This window comes from Zootermopsis nevadensis, unplaced genomic scaffold, assembly GCF_977971745.1.
Source record: "Zootermopsis nevadensis isolate Lab colony 2312 unplaced genomic scaffold, Znev_1.0 Znev_ptg000061l, whole genome shotgun sequence".
Classification (NCBI taxonomy): domain Eukaryota; kingdom Metazoa; phylum Arthropoda; class Insecta; order Blattodea; family Termopsidae; genus Zootermopsis; species Zootermopsis nevadensis.
The window spans coordinates 3,158,923-3,177,966 of NW_028259192.1; the positions used below are offsets into that span (position 1 = coordinate 3,158,923).

The window sequence follows — 19,044 nt, forward strand, 5'->3', positions numbered from 1 at the left end:
TTCGTTTGGATGAGACAATTTTTATGACAATTCTACATATGGACAAACATATTTTTTATCTATCAAATACAGCTGTAATGTGTACACTATACTTTTATATTCTTAATGGACTACACAGTGTTACAACTCAGAATACAGCCATCTTTGTACCCATTGCCAAGAGAACCTCTTCCTACTTTCCATCCAATCTCATGTAATCTGCTCTTTTTGCACTTCTACCGAATGAGAGATACTTGTTGCTCTCTGTCAATAATCCATGTCAGTGGCCATGATCCTCTGTTCTTCTCTTTCCCTACCCACCACATAACAACAGACTTTAAGAATGGTTCTGTATATGTTTTTTTTACATTAATATTTATGGAATTTCCCCATAGGTTAGAATTCAAAGCTCCTATAGTCCTCTTTCCCTTAAATGTCCTGTTTAGAATTTCTCTCTTGCATCTCCCACGCTTGTCAACCTTAACCCCAAGGTATAAATATTCTTCACAAGACTACCCTGACATCTATGTCAAGGTATGTCTTTTGTTTATCTTCCTGTGCAGAGATATTTTTCGTGGTCATGCCTCAGTTTGGTACTACTACTCCTCTAGCTATTTTCACAGGTATTCTGCATCATCTTTGTCTGTGTAGTGACCACTTGGTTGTTGGCAAAGTGAAGGGTACACAGAAATATTTCTTCTGTAATTGGTATACCCATGGGATTGCATGATCTCCATTTTCCAGTACTTCATCTAAATAGATGTTAAAATGTATAGGTGACAGCCTTGCCACAAATCCTTTGTAACAGAAATTCCCATAGACATTAAATTACATATCTTTATTTTCAAACTATAATTTTCAAAGAGGTGTTTAACAGCTTTAACAGTGTTAATTGATATAGGGTTTTCTTCTATAATTTCCCACAGTTTACAGTTAGGAATGCTGTCATACACTTTGGATAAGTCAATATTTACTAAATGTGTATCCTTGCTTTTTACATAACTTGTGTGAGGCAAAAAATATTGTCAATGCATGACCATCCTGACTTTGTATTTTAATACAACTACATTAGGAACAGAATAACAACTTGTAATATCAGAAAAACAAACATCTTTAAATATATTTTCATCATTGAAAACTAATAATGAATGCCAGTCATTAAAACATAACAAAATATGACATTAATTCACATGTCAACAAGTCAACGCATTTCATGTTAAACTCATAAATAATATAATTTTATATCAGAATACAAAACAGAAATGTCAAGTTACTTTTTATGTAGTTTTAAATTCATAATATATTACATATTATGAAGAAAAATGATCATTAATTTAAAAATAATAGATGTTTCTCATTTAATAAATATTGATATGTAATATTTCAGCATCAGAAAATGGGGAAAATTGACAATCTTATAATATATTATTTATATTATCATTTTAAAGGAATGTTTTGTTATTGCACAGTAATTAATAATTATTAAATAATAATCTGATTCATACTTAATAAACATTGAAAGTACTATTATAGCAGCACATAGAATTGAATGAAAACTGTTTTAACTCACCCATTTTACTTACTTTGTAATAAATCATACCTTAATGGCCAATGCCAACTTGCTTTATGTTAAAAATGCTGAAAATATGGCAATTCAACATAAAGCCATGAAACTATGAAAGAACATTAATTTTATAATCTCTTACAGTCTGGTACTACTTTAATTCATAGCAAATTTTTCACAAACCTACAGAATTATATGAGCCTGCGAAGTCTTCTGATACTTTCGGGCAGGTTTTTCATCATCTTCAATCACAAGCTCCATCTACATATAAATGGGATTTTTAATTAATTATTTAATTATAACATTTACCACAGAAAATAATGCAAAGAAATGGGCATGTAACAGTTGTAACTGACGTGGGAGTGGGAAAGAGTGAAAACAGTAGCATGAAAAATGCTGCCATCGTGTATGTACATAACAGACATTTCTGACCTCACATTCAGACATTTTATTCTTTACGCTATACTTATTAAGTATGATGAGGTATGAAAGAATACAACAGCTCTGCAGATATACCAAGACAAATAATGAAAGGACTGCAAATGAAAAACTGTATTAAATGTGTTAATGAGTAATACTGTCTGTACAATAGGTGCATCTTGAATGAAGACAGAGAGAGAGAGCAAGAGCCTCTGAACCATTTTTAAATAATATACAATGGATAATATACTACTAAAGTATCATAATAATGCTAGTGCATTCCATTTTAAGTCATGCCAATTCCTCTCTTAATGAATCGGTAAATGTAAAAAATGTATGTGATTATATATGACACGGTAGGTATATTAAATTAAGGATGTTCAAATGTACCTTGTTAACACGCGCTCTCTTCTGTCTGTGGCGATCTGAAGCTTTTGGTGATAGAGTCATTTCCTTTAAATCCTGAAAGTTACAAGTACATTACACATTATTTTATTTATATTTATTCAGTGGAAGCAATAAACTATGCACACAATTGCATTAAAAAGAGTCATAATTTATCCTTGTATGCGAAGCACAAATAAGTACTCCTTCAACATGATAAACTAATAAATCTACCAACTCTTCATATGTTTGTAACCATCCACTAAATCACACGACCAACAAACTGTCATTTTCTATCACTTCCAGTCAATCTGAAAATGTGAAATTTTATAAAGTTTCCCAGAATTTCTGAAGTAAGTCCAAAATGACTGAATGAGGAGAGCTTAAATGAAACTGGACTAGCTATTCCCAAACTCTGAGAAAACATGACGGATATAATGACCAGTTATGATGCAGTAGATTCTTAAGTTTCAGACTAGACAGTTCAAAATCTGACGGTGGGAACAATGATATCCAGTGAGCATTTTCTTAAAAAAATTAGTGTAACTAGTAATTCCCAGTGGTCACGAAAAGGTAACTCCTGCACAATTTACCATATAAAATAAAGTTTTAGATAACTTATCAAAACTATGTCTGATCTGCATTCCTAAAATATGCAATTCTAATGTCAATTTCAGTTAACACTTTTTTATGGATAGAAAAATATTGACATGCCAAGGCTGTATTGTGGGTAAATTTATGGATTTCAGCCGTTTTATCAGCCTTTAACATATAATTTTGTTTCTCTGAAAACCTGAGAACAAACTCAACCTTTAATTAATTTACACTGATCTTTAACATTTCTTCCACTTCATGTAGAAGCAAAGTATAATTCACAAGGTTATGCAATGACATGTTATAGTCTGTAAGAGGACCGGAGGGAGCTTTCATGTCCCAGATAGCATTAAGTTGAGATAAAACTCTCTCCTGGCCTGAAAATATATGAGCTGGAATTGATGAATGAAGAATATAACAGTATTACAATTCTGGGACATACTATTCTCCAAAACCTCATGTTTACAGGAAAGGAAAATAGTCATATTGTGTGTAGGATTTGAGGCTTTCATGGCAGTGTTGTTGTCTTCTACGCTGTTGCATCATATAGTCCTTTGGCTGTATACCAATGTTTTGGAAGAATGTAGAATTTTCATATTTAGAGCTGAAGTGAGGAGTGTTAAGCAGTGGATGGTATATTCAGGATTAGGAGGAAAATCAAGCCAGGAAGATTGGCCAATAGATACTTGGGATTAGTAGGGGGAGTTGAAGCTATGTCTGGACCAAGAGGAAAGAGTCGTTTTCAATGTGTCAGATATGAAGGCCGAGTCAGAAGGTACAAAAAGAGAACAAAGTAAAAACGCAACTCTTCTATGTCCAGAAAGGAAGGTAGGATGCAGGGGAAGGCTTCACTTCTCATTTAATCTCTGAATATGGAAGCAATATGTTCCTGTGAAACATTGTATACAGCTAAAAGACTGCACAGCACAACCTAGAAGACCATCACCACCTACAGTTATCTGCCATGGCTCAGTGCAGATAATTTCCCATGCGGTAATTTCCCATTGTTGGCCATCATTCTCCATATCAGTTTACGTTTAGAAGTAATGGGACTGCCTGATAAGTCCTACCACATCATAAATGAATTCCTTTACCTCATTAAATGGGCAGAGGCTCTAAAAGTAATTGTGATCATAATTGTAGGTTTTCGTCACACATATAATGATAAACGATAGAAATAAATCATTCGATACAGCACAAATAATACCTCAGTTTGGCAGGTTATAAGTTGGCAGATCTGTTGAGTGTTCTCTTACCTTTGCATTATTATCCATAGTATCATGAAACTTAAAGTTGTATTTGTGGGACCTCAAGTCTGCAGTGGGTCCAAAATACCGAGGCAGAAGTTCGTTTTTCAGAACCTTCTGATTTATGTAGCGAGGCGTCCTGTCAACAGTAATTCCCAACAGTAAAGTCTGTACCCATTGAACTCCTTTATAAAAGAAGTAAAAGTTTATTTTAACCCTTAAAATAAATTAAAGTAATAAAAACTTACAATTTGAAATATTAACAAGGTAAACTGCCCATCATGACTAAAGTTCTTGATGTGTTTCCTCAGTTATTCCCGGTAAATATCGATGTAGCACATAAAACAGACCACACACACATGTCCTTCTATTTCTGATTTGAGTTTACATTCATTATTATCCCTATTCTCACATAACTGTGAACATTCTCTGCAATTAATTCAGCACTGTCAAACAATGTTTTACTCAAGTTTAGTTTTGTCAACAGGAAATAATGCAATAAAAAATAAAATAAATGTCAAAATAATTTCTAAAATAGGCTGTAAACTTTATACTGCAGCAAGCAGCAGAGTACTGTTACAGAGCATTAAACTTTTATGTAGGATTTGAGGTTTTCATGGCGCAACAACCCAGAAGACAACCATCTTCATTAAACGTTTAGTTTAGAATCGCAGGATGAGATTTATATGTAATGGAACAGTGAGGGGGAGGGGCATAGTTAATAGTGTTTGTGGTCTGTTTAGATGTACTTTGCCTGAAGGTACTGAAGATAAAAAAGGTTATGATAGCTGGTATCCTGGCTGAAACTCAAACTGAATGCTTCACAAATAAGAATTCAATTACTGTTAAATCTAATATTTCATTCAGATAATGTAATGAAACTCCATCATCTCAAGAATGAGATTTAAAGTGGAAAACTTCAATTTCCAAAATATGATACAGAAGTGATAACCACCATTATCACAATCATGAACTTCATGTTCTGGACCATACTGGTCCATACCAGCTTAGTCCTATATTTGATCTGATCACCCGTTCAGCAGTCTTCCAAAACTTAAATTTCTAATGGTATGAAACTGTCAGTTATGTTTGGGTGTTAGGCATATAAGCCATACATTCTTTATGAATGTTGTATCCATTTTTCTTATTATTATTATATTTCATTTTTTAAACTAAATGTATTTATTCTTTACTCAAGAATTCTCATTTTTGCTGTCTGTATAGTTCATGTTATTACCCACATTCTACTTTACATACCATGATTATTAGTAACATATATTAAAAAATTAGTATGTTATCAAATATTTTTCATTGATGTTTGGTAGATGTAATACATCAAGGTACACTTACCCTTTGGTTCGAGTGGATCGGAGAATACCGTCCATTTCAAGATGTTCAAAGAGAAGCTGGGCAATGTCTTCTGAAACATCCAGTTCTTCAGATATGAAGGAAGGGGTGACACGACACAATCGTATACATGCCAAGGTGCGACGGTACAAACACACTTCCTGTAACATATATCACTCCCCATGTTGAGTCAAACATATCTCCTGTAGCTTCACAGGCCCTTCAAATCAAACATTAAAATTAACATACAAATAATTTTATTTCTTCAGAGGAAAGATGTCAAAAAAGGGAATTGTGTACCATTTGTGCTTTTTATTAATCTGTGCATCAATGTCCCAATCCATTATCTTAATAACACAGAGTCTTCAGGCAATGAGTAATATAATATTCTGTCAGGGACAGTTACTAACTTAAATGAGAATAACCAGCTCTCAGACACATGCTGTGAACTTTTCTGCAAGTATCTGCTCTTAGTTCATCAAAATTATTATGTGAAATTATTTGTATGATCATGCAATTTCTTGTTTGGAAGAATCAAGGCAGATGATTGAAATGCTATATAATTTAATTCTGTGATGTGTAACCTTGGCATGTTTACAAATAAGTAACACTTCATGCACTTTATTCTTGTTCTAAATAGGATAAATTCATTTTGGTATAAAATATAAGACAAGTCTGCATTGCTAGCCAAGCTTGGTATCATACCTTTCTCTGTGGAACGGACAGTGCTAGAAGCTTCAAGTCCGTGCACTGTTGATTCTTCTCAGGCTCATGACAAACTTCACAGACATGATCGGCTGATATGTCGCTCTCTTTATGCAACCCATAACATGCCTGTCAATTAACACACAAAATATGCAACTATAGAATCAAAAGTAATTAATACAGCATATATGTTTAATTCATTTTGGGTTATTCTTCATCTAAAAATCATTTTCTTCTTAATGTGCTTTGATAAGCATCTTCAAGAATCAGTTGATGCTTTGAACTACATATTTTTGTGCAATCGGGAAACAGAAAAGTATAACATCATATGAAGTTATAAAAGCCCATATACTGTATAAAATATAAATATCTTAAATTCTTCCCTCAATCAGTTATTTTTGTCATGATTTACCATGAACATTAAAGGCATCTGATTTTATATAAAAGTGTGTTTTTCAATGTGAAAAGTCAGACTGTCAACAAGATGCATTCACTGGTTTTATAACATTGCATCTTCAACACAGCCACTTAATAGCAGCTTTAAAAATATTATGAATTTAATTAAGCATAAGTTTATGACAAATTGTGGATGTTTAACAATACTTAGTATTTCACTGCGGTAAATGTGTGTCCTGATCACTTTCATTTTTTCATCTAGAAAAACATTTTACACTTACCCCATGTTGCCAGTGGTTACAAAATTTGCAGTGCACCATAAGACCACTGTCCACTTCAATTCCACATGCACAGCGTATGCCATGTTCTCGCACATCTGTTGGAGTCACATCCACCCCTGACAATACTTCCAAAGTTAAACCGGATGCTGGTAAAAGAAACAAATTGACTATGTGATACTTAACGACATCTAGATGAATAATAAAATTAAATTAATTTATTATATGAACTTCACACTTATTACCAATAGACAAAAGTCATCCCTGTACCCATGAACCAAGTCATGGAGATGTAGAGGGAATGTGAAGGTACAAGCTTGATACATCAGTTACAAACCAACCAATGAAGTGTATTAATTAATACAAAAGTATGAGATACAAATTTAATGTTAAGGTAAAATCCCACACATTTTTTACTCTTTCATATCTTGAAAACACAATCATGTGAATCTGGACAACACACTACATAAATATGTCTTAGATGATGTTCACAAAATTTAGTGTCTTTTCTGCCACAAAAGCAAGACAAGCTGGAGAAGAACAACAAGAAAATAAGTAACATATGTGTAATGTTTTATCCCGTCTCCATGTTATAATTGTTTAGGAACATGTTACTCCCTAAAAATGTACTAATTCCAAAGTTTCTCGGCATAAAAAGAGGTAATCTTGATATATAAATGGTCAATTTCATGTTCTAGACATTTGCAACTAAGCAGCCTTTGATATGCATTGGCAAGGAAATTGATGTCACCCCAGAGACAGTCTGGTTATGGTGGTGAAGAAAAAAATTGCAATAGCCCGCACAGTTGTCATTATCAGTTATAAAACACCTTTCAAAGCTTTCTTTGCTTCATACAAATAATATATGAGATCCTACTTAGCCATAAATAAATAAATAAATAAATATAAAAAAAATTCTGATGCACAGCAATTTCTGTACCAGGTAATTGAATTCCAGTATTGCAGTGGATAATTTTTGTAAAATTTAAATGACTGTACATTGCAAGATTTGATGTGGTTGTGGCAATGAGTGTGGGATGTTACACTGTGTAGTCTGGTAGATATGGACCAACATCTCAGCTATCGTCATACTTTGCATTGTTTATGTAAAGTGACTGGCTGGGTCATAGGTTAGCTAAGTAAACTGCGTCATCTGCAGTAATTAGTTAGCATCAGATGACAAAAAGATGGTTATGCACAGTGAACAAAGTAACTCTGCAGGAAGAAATCATGGTCTATTTCAAGATTCAATCCTAGCATTTGTCTGGAGAGACTGAAGAAAACCATAAGAAAATATAGGATAACCATGAGTCATATCATGTAGTTCTTATGTACAAACCAAATGGTTACAGTTATATCTAACTTATTAGTGAAGTATAAAATCTGAGGCTCATTATGTCCACTCCAGCGTTAAGAATTAAACAGTATTAATGTACTACTAACACAAGTATCACTTCTTTTATGTGTATATATGCTATATGTCAGTCCAGTTTATCATCAATACTTTCAAAATGTGTATCTAATTGTGTGTACATGTAATATATAGCATATTTTTAACAGTAATTAGTGGACATAAGATGTTCAGGCATGTTCCTATTTACTGCCTGAGGAAGTACACAAAAATTCAAAGTATATATATATATATATATATATATATATATATATATATATATATATATATGCTTCACTTGCAGAAAAGCAAAGTGATTCAGTTTTATAGTGCTTAAAAATGCCTATTTTTCCATCAGTTCTATTTCACCATTTTGTTGTCCATAAATGCTTATTTCTGGATTATGTTTGTATTTCAACATAATATATTAAATACTTTTAAATCCTACTTAAGATCAATAAGCAATTACTTGAGATCTAACAACATCTTAACAGTGAAATTGTTCACACACATATCTGGTATTTCCTATTCTGCGTAACAGTATTGCATTTCTACAACACAACAATTAGCTTGTTTTACTTTGCTGATATCAAAAGCCACTAATTATAAAGTATTTCTGAAGAGTTAAATTGCATGTTGTTGATCACTGAATGAACAGACAACTGAAGTTACATTTTCAGCTGTACCTTTGAAAATCATGCAATAATGATCATGTGTATCGGGGAAAAGTGCAATTTTCAGTCTCTTCTATTTGCTTTCCTTGTAACACTAACTGATTAATCATCAGCATTAGTTCTATTAATTTTCACTGATTTGTATAATTATTTTAAAGTAGTGTCTGTCCATCAAGAATTTATATTAGTGTATATTTAAGAAATAAATTGTTATTCTCAGGTAGGCTACATGCATGTCCATTTTAAACATCTAAAATGGAAGTTTTTAGTGCCTGAACATCCAATGTCTCGTAATTAGGTTCCTTGCTAGCGTAAATTAAGACCTGGTTGTGCAAGACTACAGGAAGGAACAGCCACATTCTCTGTAGGTTGTGTCAGATGGGACTGGACAATGGATTTGGTAACATCCACAAGTTGGGTTGAAGGAATGAAGTCTTCTGTCATAACACTGTCTGCAGTCTCATTGTCGTCATCATTTATGCTATCTGTATGTGTGTTTTGTACACGTTCAGTGGGCTGTGATTTAACTGATAGTGCCTGTTCCTGAAAACCAAATGTTTCCATAAGTCAAATTAATCAGAATAAAACCAAATTTATAAAGAGAGGTTTAAAAAAGAAATCTACACTATTGGTATATTTTCACTTTATGCTATGCTGCTGAGGCCTGGTCATGCTGTAGCTCTCAAGATTAGATGGTGTCATGCTAGGAGTTGTTCAGTTGTAGTAGATTTGTTCCAAGTGAGTATGGCATAAAGTTGGTTGCTCCACTAGAAATCTGCACCAAGGAAGAGCAACACTAATGCCCATTTTTATGGCAGTTTCCAATAGTTACCCTACAGTTTCCAAGAATCACTGTTTGAGCATGCTGTATTCTATGTTTTGTTTGTTTATAGATGTGGATGGGCATCATTACCTGTTTACCTGTTTTATACATTTTGATTCACTCATACAAACTTCACTGTAACAAACTGGTCTGTCCATACTCTGAATGGATCTGTGCTCACTTTCGTTCCTTCTGACAATAAAATATGCATTATTGCATGTTGCTTTTCTTGGAGCAAACCTCTATTGGAGCAGTTATTTTTATGCCATGCTCACTCGACACAGACAGACTACAACTGAACCGTGCTCAAACATGCCACTGTCTGATCTTGAGCTACAGCATAAATTTTACAGCATTGTGAATATTTTTATTAATCTCCCTGTCATCAATCTACAAAAATGTTAATAAGAAATTAAAATCTGACATACAACTGAGGAAAAGATAGTCAAAATAATATAATAGTTCAAACTGAATTACAGGAATAAGCTGAAGTCAAATAGTACTTTTTTATTTTATTATATATTATGTTTTGATTAATTAATTGTATATATTTGCAATCAGTGATAAATACATATGCCCCTAAAAGAGATACAAATTTAGACCTAAGAATGATGGAATAAGTGAGAAATTTAGGATACTACATAAGAGGGACATTGTGATTTATACAGGTCCCCTAGTATTGTTAGGACAGGGGAATCTAGGAAACTACAATGGGGAGAATTTCTTAACTAGATGAGTGTCTATTGGCTTCTCAAGAAGGATCCTCCTCTGGAGTTAGTTGGACAGTGTCCTGGCCAAGACTGAAATTAGGTACCTACCAAAAATCAGAGATAACATGTTTCATGAAACAGCTAACCCTCCAGATGACGGTACAGTTCTGGTTGCGATATTCTACTAAGGTGCATAAAAACAGGAAAGTGAAGAACTAAAAATTTTCACACGACTCTATGAAAAGTCTAGAAACCTAAATAGTTGGATGTCAAATTAATCTTAAAATGAGAGGGAGTAGAAAATTGATGTGTCAAATTCTACAACTGGAATTCTTAGTGAAATAAATACATAAATAAAAAAGAACATTATATAATATGAGCTCTTAATAAATAAACACACATACCTGTAGTTGTATTGTATTTCTGATAACTGACTTCTTCTCAGGGTCCTTAACAGGGATTTTATGACTACTATGGCTGCTAGACCTATCCTCTTTCAAGTTCTCAAGTTTTGTTGTCTCCATTTTGGCATTAAACTTAAGAGTGTGGAATGGTGTGAACACTTCGCCAAGCTTGCAACTTAATGATTCGCTTGGGAATATAAATGCAGAATTCTCAACTGCATGAAAGCCTGGTGGTTCATAATCTTGAGGTGTCACTGAAAGCATATATAAGTAAATGAATGTATAAATAACCTTGGTCTACTGAAAACTCCAAGCTTCTTGGAGGAAGACTGTTTATACAAGAAAATGTCAGTGTGTGGCTAAAGATTCTATACACACCACTTCCTTTTTATAAAACCTAAATTATCTAATTGTTATAAAGAAGAAAATAATCAAACACTTCATGAAGGAGCTGTGAATCCAAAACTTTCTGAAGCACCCAATGAGGTTAAAAATTTCATAGATCAGAAATTGCTAAATCTGTATATTTTAGGATTACTCTCCTATCTTGGTGAAGCCTGATCATGGAACACAATGTAGGAAGAAAGTGCAAAGAGAACATTTCCACCTGATTTTTCTGAAGTTACAATCTGAAATTATGTGTGTAGGAATTCATTCCCTGTATCCCAGTTTTGAAACATTTCCAGTGTTTCTGCATTAATCAAAGCAATGTTTCATAGTGGTTTGTAACTGTAAAGTTAATTGATTTAAAAATTATTGTAAACATAACTGAATCTTACAAATATTTACCATAGTATCCCCTCATATTCTAAGTATGTGCTTATTTAAGAAAGTAACTAACAATGCACAAACATAAAAATCACTGTCTCTCTTATGTGGGCTTAAATTAATAAGCTAGTGTCATTAAAGCTGAAGAAACGCAACTCTAAATTTACTAAAGGACATTGTGGATGGTCAGAGTTGTAACTAATAGCAGATAAATTAGTCACATCTGCTTTGGCTAAAATAAAACTTGGTAGACAAAATTCCATTGCGGTTGTATGGACCATCATTTTTCCATCACTGATATAAACACAGTTCCATTGTATATGAAAAATATTTTATTTATGTTATGGTTATTTTTTACTGAAATGGAAATAACAAGAAATCAAATACAGACTCAGTTTTTGATATCACAATAATAAGTAATTAATTATTACAGCTTGGCATGTGAAATTTTGTATGGTAAGAGGTTATTAAACATAGCTGTTAACATGTTTAAAAGGTTTCTTTGTTTTGAAATAAATTGGCATGGTGACAGCATAAATATACAGGTTATGTGTGATAATTTTCAGATATTCAAAGTCTGATACTTACAATCACATCCTGTTAGCAGAAAGTATACGTAATATCAGTTTAGAGACTGCTAAACAGAAACAATATCTCCGTGACATATTCAAACTTGTATTACGTGCACAAAATTCACAATGTGAAGGATAACAACAAATATTGTATAGCATGAAGGTGTTACTATACTATAATAAAAACTAGTTACAAAAAGAACAAAGCTGGTAGGATCGATGAGATCTCAGCTAGTAAATTCAAGTTCCTGCTGCTTTATAAACATTTCCCCAAAGACTGATGCCATTACCATGTTGGTATTTTTAACAAACAAAGCATATTTCACAGATTTATAATGTCCGACTATGACTAACTTAACTTGTATAATTATTATTTTCCAGTAGTATCACCATGAAGCTATAAAATATATTCTTCATATGATAACCATGTTCTTTTATCACACTTTCAATGGAAACTACTGTGCAAGTCATCTGCATTTAAAATTCAAATACCAACCAAAATTCCAAGGTAAATGGCAACATTGTTTCTGTTACTTGGAAAGTTACACTGCCACTATATAGATACTGTATATGTAGTGATAGGGGTTCAAAAATGTTGTCAGAATTACCTCCAGTTACATGTCCTTACCACTGATGTGAGTTCTGCTAAATCTGGCTAAGCCAGCCTAAAAATAAACCAAAAAATATAAGCTGTTTATTATTAAATTAGCTCACCATCTTCATAATAGAGCAATTTCATGGAGATGCCACATTTGTCAGGCAGGATTGGCAGAGACTGTGTAAGCTGAACTGTGGTGCGTAACATCTCCAGGGTGCTCCTACGGATCTCAGTGAGGGAACAGCCCATCTCTGAAACAACTTCCCTAACCATCCAATCTAAATAAAATTCTTATTAACAGTTATTAACACAAACATTTCAAAATAACTGAGGAAGGCTGACAGGAAATAATGTTAAAATGGTCTGAGGCAGGTTAATGAAACGAGCCTTTGCTCTGAGATATAACCAGGAAAATGGTATTATGTAAGTCATGTGAACATTGCCATATTAGCCCAATTATAGGGTGATTTGAAATATAAAATTAGCATTTTCACAAACCATGGGAAAGAAAAAAATGAATGTCATATCATTTTAATAAAATAATACACATTTTACAGCCTAATCATTAACAATAAAAATGCCTTATCAACCTGGTATGGTATATTTTTTCTGGGACATATCTGCATAAAATGCTTCATATTATTTTTAAAAATCTGGTTCCTTTTGGCCAAATTTTGTAAGAAATTAAAGGTCAGATAATAAAGGGACTAAAATTCGTTTTAAAATCTTGGCAAAACAACTTAGGTCATGAACCGGTTTCTGTCAATTCTTTTAATTCCTTTGCTGCTTTGTTTTCATACACTACCGTTGTATCATCAGCTGTGACCGACTTTCACCCATCTAGCTATCCATATAATGAATGAAATAATAGTGAGATTTAGTATTTACCAATAAATTACACAGGTGATTCTTGTACCTGGTTTCTATAATCCATAATGACACCTGTACTCTCATGATACAGAAATCCTGGTGAGGACTGCAAATAATGAATTGTTAGCAGTCCTAACTTTACTTAGATATTAACATTGAATATATGAAATGTCATACAAGGCAGATTAAATTTTTTCACTTACATTAGTTCTGTAATAATTTCAAAATGAAAGAATTTTCAGGGACAGAGGGAATTAAGAAACATAAATCCAATGAACATTAAAATGTCATGCCTTTGTAATTTGGTAGGTAAAAATTAAAATGACTTACCCATTCAAAGCTAAAGCAGACAAATCATCTTTACCTTTTGTTACTTTTATATTAACTGGTCTCTTTAATGCAATCATTATCATACAATGAGCATTTATTTAAAATGTATGGTACATGCTCTGCAAGATACAGCAAAATCCTGAATGTAACTTACTCTTTTGTCTTGTTATCCTTTCTTAATATACTACACCCACTCAAATCGTCGCCTTTGTATGTGAAGTGGAAAGTGTAAGTCTCTAGCGTGTTATCAGGACTTGATCCCTGTGCATGGACTGCCAGGATCAATTGGTGTAACTGTCAATGAAAATAGGTAAAACTATGTTGTAGTTGAAACAGTGATGAATAAATGAAACGTTTGATGACATATTGTAATTTGACATTCAGTAAAGCTTAACCTTGAAGAACATTTGGAAAAGTATAAAAATAAAAGAAAGAGTCAAATTTTTTTATACAGTATGAATAAACACTTATTTCTACATGTGATGCCACATAAGGTCCACCTTGGTTATCTGTAATTTTAACTTTTATCTTCTGGTAAAAAAAAGATTTATCTATGTAGTATAAGGCTGCTGGCCAGATTTAAATTCTGAAGATGTTTAACGGTAGCAGTAGCATTTTATGACACACAACCAGCTGGACCATTCATAAGCTATTTTGGATGGTCAGTAAACATTAAAATTGTCTGATTGAGACAGACATTACTTCAAACATAATTTTCTGAATTATATGCTGAGTGACAGATGACTGCACTGAGATCATCTCCACTTTCAAGTTTAAATTATATATTTTTTAAATGTTATATTATCAGACAATGAGCTCCAGAAATTCAGTTGCCCCTTCCATCGTGGTCAAATTAACAGAGACCTGTGGTGATTACATTTTTAGTGTTGGTTTAAACATATTAAACTTTTAATAAATTGTGCCATGTTTATTGCTGAAATCAATGCAATATTAAAAGTTATGTATCTTTTACCAGAATAAAAGTATTTGTATGGAGCACATTGTGAAACTATGAGCAAGAGACTTTGGTTACGGGGTAGTAGTGAATCTATTGTATTTCTGTAGTCCTTCAGTTCAGCATTGGATCAAATCATTTCTTGAATTTTGGACCAAGTTTGACATAGAACCTGAAATACTTAAAACTGCAAGTTTGTTCAGACATTGACCTCAATCTTCTGAGCATGCCACAAAATTTCTGTGCTCATTGACCATTTTCTAACATGCAGTCCATCACTATATTTTTTTCGTCATCTTCAGAATGATTGTTAAGTTCTACACCATACATTATTCAAGTGCCACTGTATCTTCAGAAATCATACAGTAATCCACAGGTAAGACAGAATAGACATTCAACATTTCTCTCAGCAAGTTGTTTTTTCTGTTGTAAGCCATCATTCTTCCAAAATACTCTATACAGAAGTGAAGAAATATGCATTATTGTAAAACATGTATATAAGTTCATTATCTGTGTTATCAGCAGTGGGTGAGCTAATGTTTTCACTGTTCAGACACCTTACATACTGCAGGAGCAGTGATAGATGAACATGGAGTATTGGTTCATGTTCTGTGTCAGATTTGGTCTGACATTCAATAAATGATGTTATAGTCCAACACTGAATTGGACTACAAAAATACAATAGAATTAGTACTGCCCCTTAACAAAATTCTTTCGCTCACAGTTTTCATTAAAAATGTATCTAGAATTTAAATTTGTGAATGCTGTCTTACAAGCAACATAATTAGTTGAAGAAGGCTGCATGTTCTGGAAGGACAGGACCTTTGTCTGGTATCAGCCTGACTGGGTAATAACATCACTGGGATTCCCCATGTGGTAATGTGGGTTTGAGTCTGGCTATGAATTCCAAATGGCCATTTCCATGTGTGAAACTTGTAGAATTTCATATGAAATATCCATTATTGTTGTCTAATTTTAAGATTCTGAAAGAATTTAGAGCTAGCTGTTGTCAATTTTAAACTATAAAAGAGCCAACATGACTTACATATTTCTTACTGAAAGCATCAAATGCACTTTTAAGCCAGGCAATAACTTGAGCAGCAGCAGGGCATGTTCCATCATCTCGTAATATTTTCAAGCGAATGCCTTCAAGCTGACGATCAACATAAGCTTCCTCGGGGAACACAGCACGGAGGTATGTTACATTAGAAATTCCAAGAGCTACTAATTTCTTCACAAATGATTCTGACTGCAGTATTGAAACTGTTGGGTTTGGCATGATGGAGCTCCACTGAAAATAGATCAAGATTCACACACACATATTTATGACAATGTCCCAAAAATTCCATGATATTTGATCATTCTTGTAAATATATCTTGAAGCATTCCAATATTTTGGGAAACTATTTTGTATTACCAAGAAGCTAGCAATATTTATTCTCATATTAATTTTATATTGACATTAAATGAGTGTTTACAGAACTATGAGAATGAAACATCAGTCGATACTCTAACAGTGTTGTACAAACAGCAGATTTTGTAGATATATTATTTACTACTGATGACACTGGTCAGTAATCTGAAAGGGTGAGAAAGAAAGCAGCCGGGTTATGACTTACTTCAAAACATGATTCCAACATTCAGTTGGAATTACCGACAGAACAACAAAACAAAATAACTTAGCTAATCCCATCCATGATTTAAACAGTAAACACAAATGTTTATTTCTTGAAAAGAAATGTGAAATTGGTGCTTACATCATAAAATGCCAATATTCTTACAAATAAACTGCTATCACAAAATAAATACCATACTTGTTGAGCTACATAGTTAATTTTGATAGGGAAATCTATTTGAAAGCTGTCACTTGAATATCTGAGAAAAAATCTGGTTGAAAATATTAAATTGGATTTTAGAGAAGTAGATGAAGGCGATAGGAATCAATGGAGTAAACTGGATGCAGCTAGCTCAGGATAGAGTCCAGTGGCACAGAGATGAACCTTTGGGTTCCATACAGAAAGTGGGCTATTCTTTGACAAGCCGAGTATAAAATCAACTTTTCAAATAATATTCTGCACCATAGAGTGAGTGAGATGTGTCTTGGGATAATGTCCAATAGTTAACATTGTTATTAGCAGTATTCAGTCATTACATTCTACTACAAAAATCACTCTTTCCCTCCAAACTGGTCTGCATTAAATTTTAGTAACTTCTGGAAAATTTACATTTATATGGATTTGGGGGGAATTTAAATTGTTATTCTTCTTGTCTCTAGTATTTTCTTTTAAACCTGCATTTATGATTAAGGCATATTGATAAAAATAATATTTACAGTTAAATTCAGGCTGCCCGTTCTCCCCAAAGGAGATATGGTACCAACGCATAAGCTGGTATTTGCCGGTACCAGCAGTTATATTAAAAATACGAAAGCCTGTGTTATTCATAACAAATAAATGTATTTCAAAAACTGCCATATTCTCATAATACAGTTCCCTGTACTGTGTACTTACCATATCTGTTGCTTCTTTCAGTCGCCGCAGTTGAGCTGTAGCCATTTTTCCAATCTTACTCTGAATAATATGAGTAAACTAATGTTTTTCAACAAATTAATGCTTCTCAATAATTCAAATAGTTAACCAGTAATGTGAATTATGTTGCAGCGAAATATTTTGCTGTTCAATTTTTCTGGTTTAAAATGACGGGCAGCGTGACTGCGGTCAATTGAACTATGGTATATGTATTCACGAAAATAAAATTAATATACAAATGAATAGAAAATATAAATCCCCACATAAGTATTTTTTTAGAGAAAACTCTAGCCAATGTCTGAGATCTATTGCTCTTATGGTAATTGAAAAGTACTAAGGAGACTTCAGTTGACTCCAGTGGACTCGTAGTAACACAGATTATTTCCTATGCACAGATTAAATAACAAAGGCAAAAATAGAAAAAGAAGAAACAGGCAATTTTCGCCAACATAACATCTTTAACTAATTCTTAGCATGATCCAAACCGAATCAACTAATTAGCAGTGACAGTCGATACACAATATAAGTCACTTATAGAAACAGCGTGCATTCCATTGTTAACAATTCACATCGTGACATCAACGATATCATTTTGAAAATTATATCACTCACTTGGCAGTGCCTCGTTGTGACTTATTGCATCATCCAACCACCTCATAAGTAGCGCATCACGGCTGACAGTAATTATGATGACTCATAAACGAAATATTAAGTTGATGTAAATTATGAAATATGCGATATTCAATGACCACTTACATTTTTTTCATCTACTAGCATTTTATTAAGGTATATGACCTCTGGGTTGTTGCTCCATGTAGGTGTAGAAGTTGGCCAACGTTTCAGAGATGCTTGCCGCGTCGACCTGATGATGGATACAGCAAGCACCTCTGAAATGTCGGAAACCACCAGACCACACGGGGCAACATCCCAGAAAATAGCGAGCTACATAGTTGTCCCCATGAAATCTCACTTCGCACTTTATTGCTTTAGTGTGCATTTGAAGAGGGGTGTTTATTGCTCTTGTCTGAGAAAAGTCGCTACTAATCTACACGTAAGCTTGGGTCAGTTTCGTTACAAAATACCACTAGATTGTTAGTGCTCATACTGCCTAATCTTTTACGCTTACCATACTACATAATCGCAGCTATTGTGCTTTATAACTTGGAGCACAATTACAATTAAAAGCATTCCTATGATTTTTATGCACACCATCTAGTTTGTAAACCACTAATTTACTGGTTGTGATTCGTGGTATGCATTATACGTGGCACTGTGTTGTAATAAAACAAATCAACGTTTCAAGCCTGTAAGATGGGAAGCCTCTATATTTGTCATCAAATGGATGCTTCTGTGTACGTAGGTGAACACCCTGAAATGATTTGACACTGGACAGTGTTTGGAACGAGCAAGGGATAGACATTGGTCAACTCCTCGAGGCTCTTTTCTTCTGCTTCACTATGGCCAGTGAATACTGTTTCTTTCATTCTGTGTATATCCTCTCAATAGAC

General features: G+C 33.4%; 1 protein-coding gene across 1 annotated transcript; it reads right to left on the minus strand.

Annotated features, from left to right (window-relative positions):
- Positions 1-798: 798 nt before the first annotated feature.
- Positions 799-17,967, minus strand: LOC110833732 (uncharacterized). Its single transcript, XM_022072157.2, has 12 exons — positions 17,519-17,967; positions 16,054-16,299; positions 14,208-14,347; positions 12,970-13,118; positions 10,916-11,169; positions 9,302-9,521; positions 6,918-7,063; positions 6,241-6,369; positions 5,539-5,696; positions 4,198-4,327; positions 2,354-2,425; positions 799-1,804 (listed from the first exon to the last, which is right to left on the minus strand). Exons 1-12 carry the CDS (start codon positions 17,561-17,563, stop codon positions 1,727-1,729), a joined length of 1,767 nt encoding a protein of 588 aa, XP_021927849.1. The 5' UTR covers positions 17,564-17,967; the 3' UTR covers positions 799-1,726.
- Positions 17,968-19,044: the final 1,077 nt, after the last annotated feature.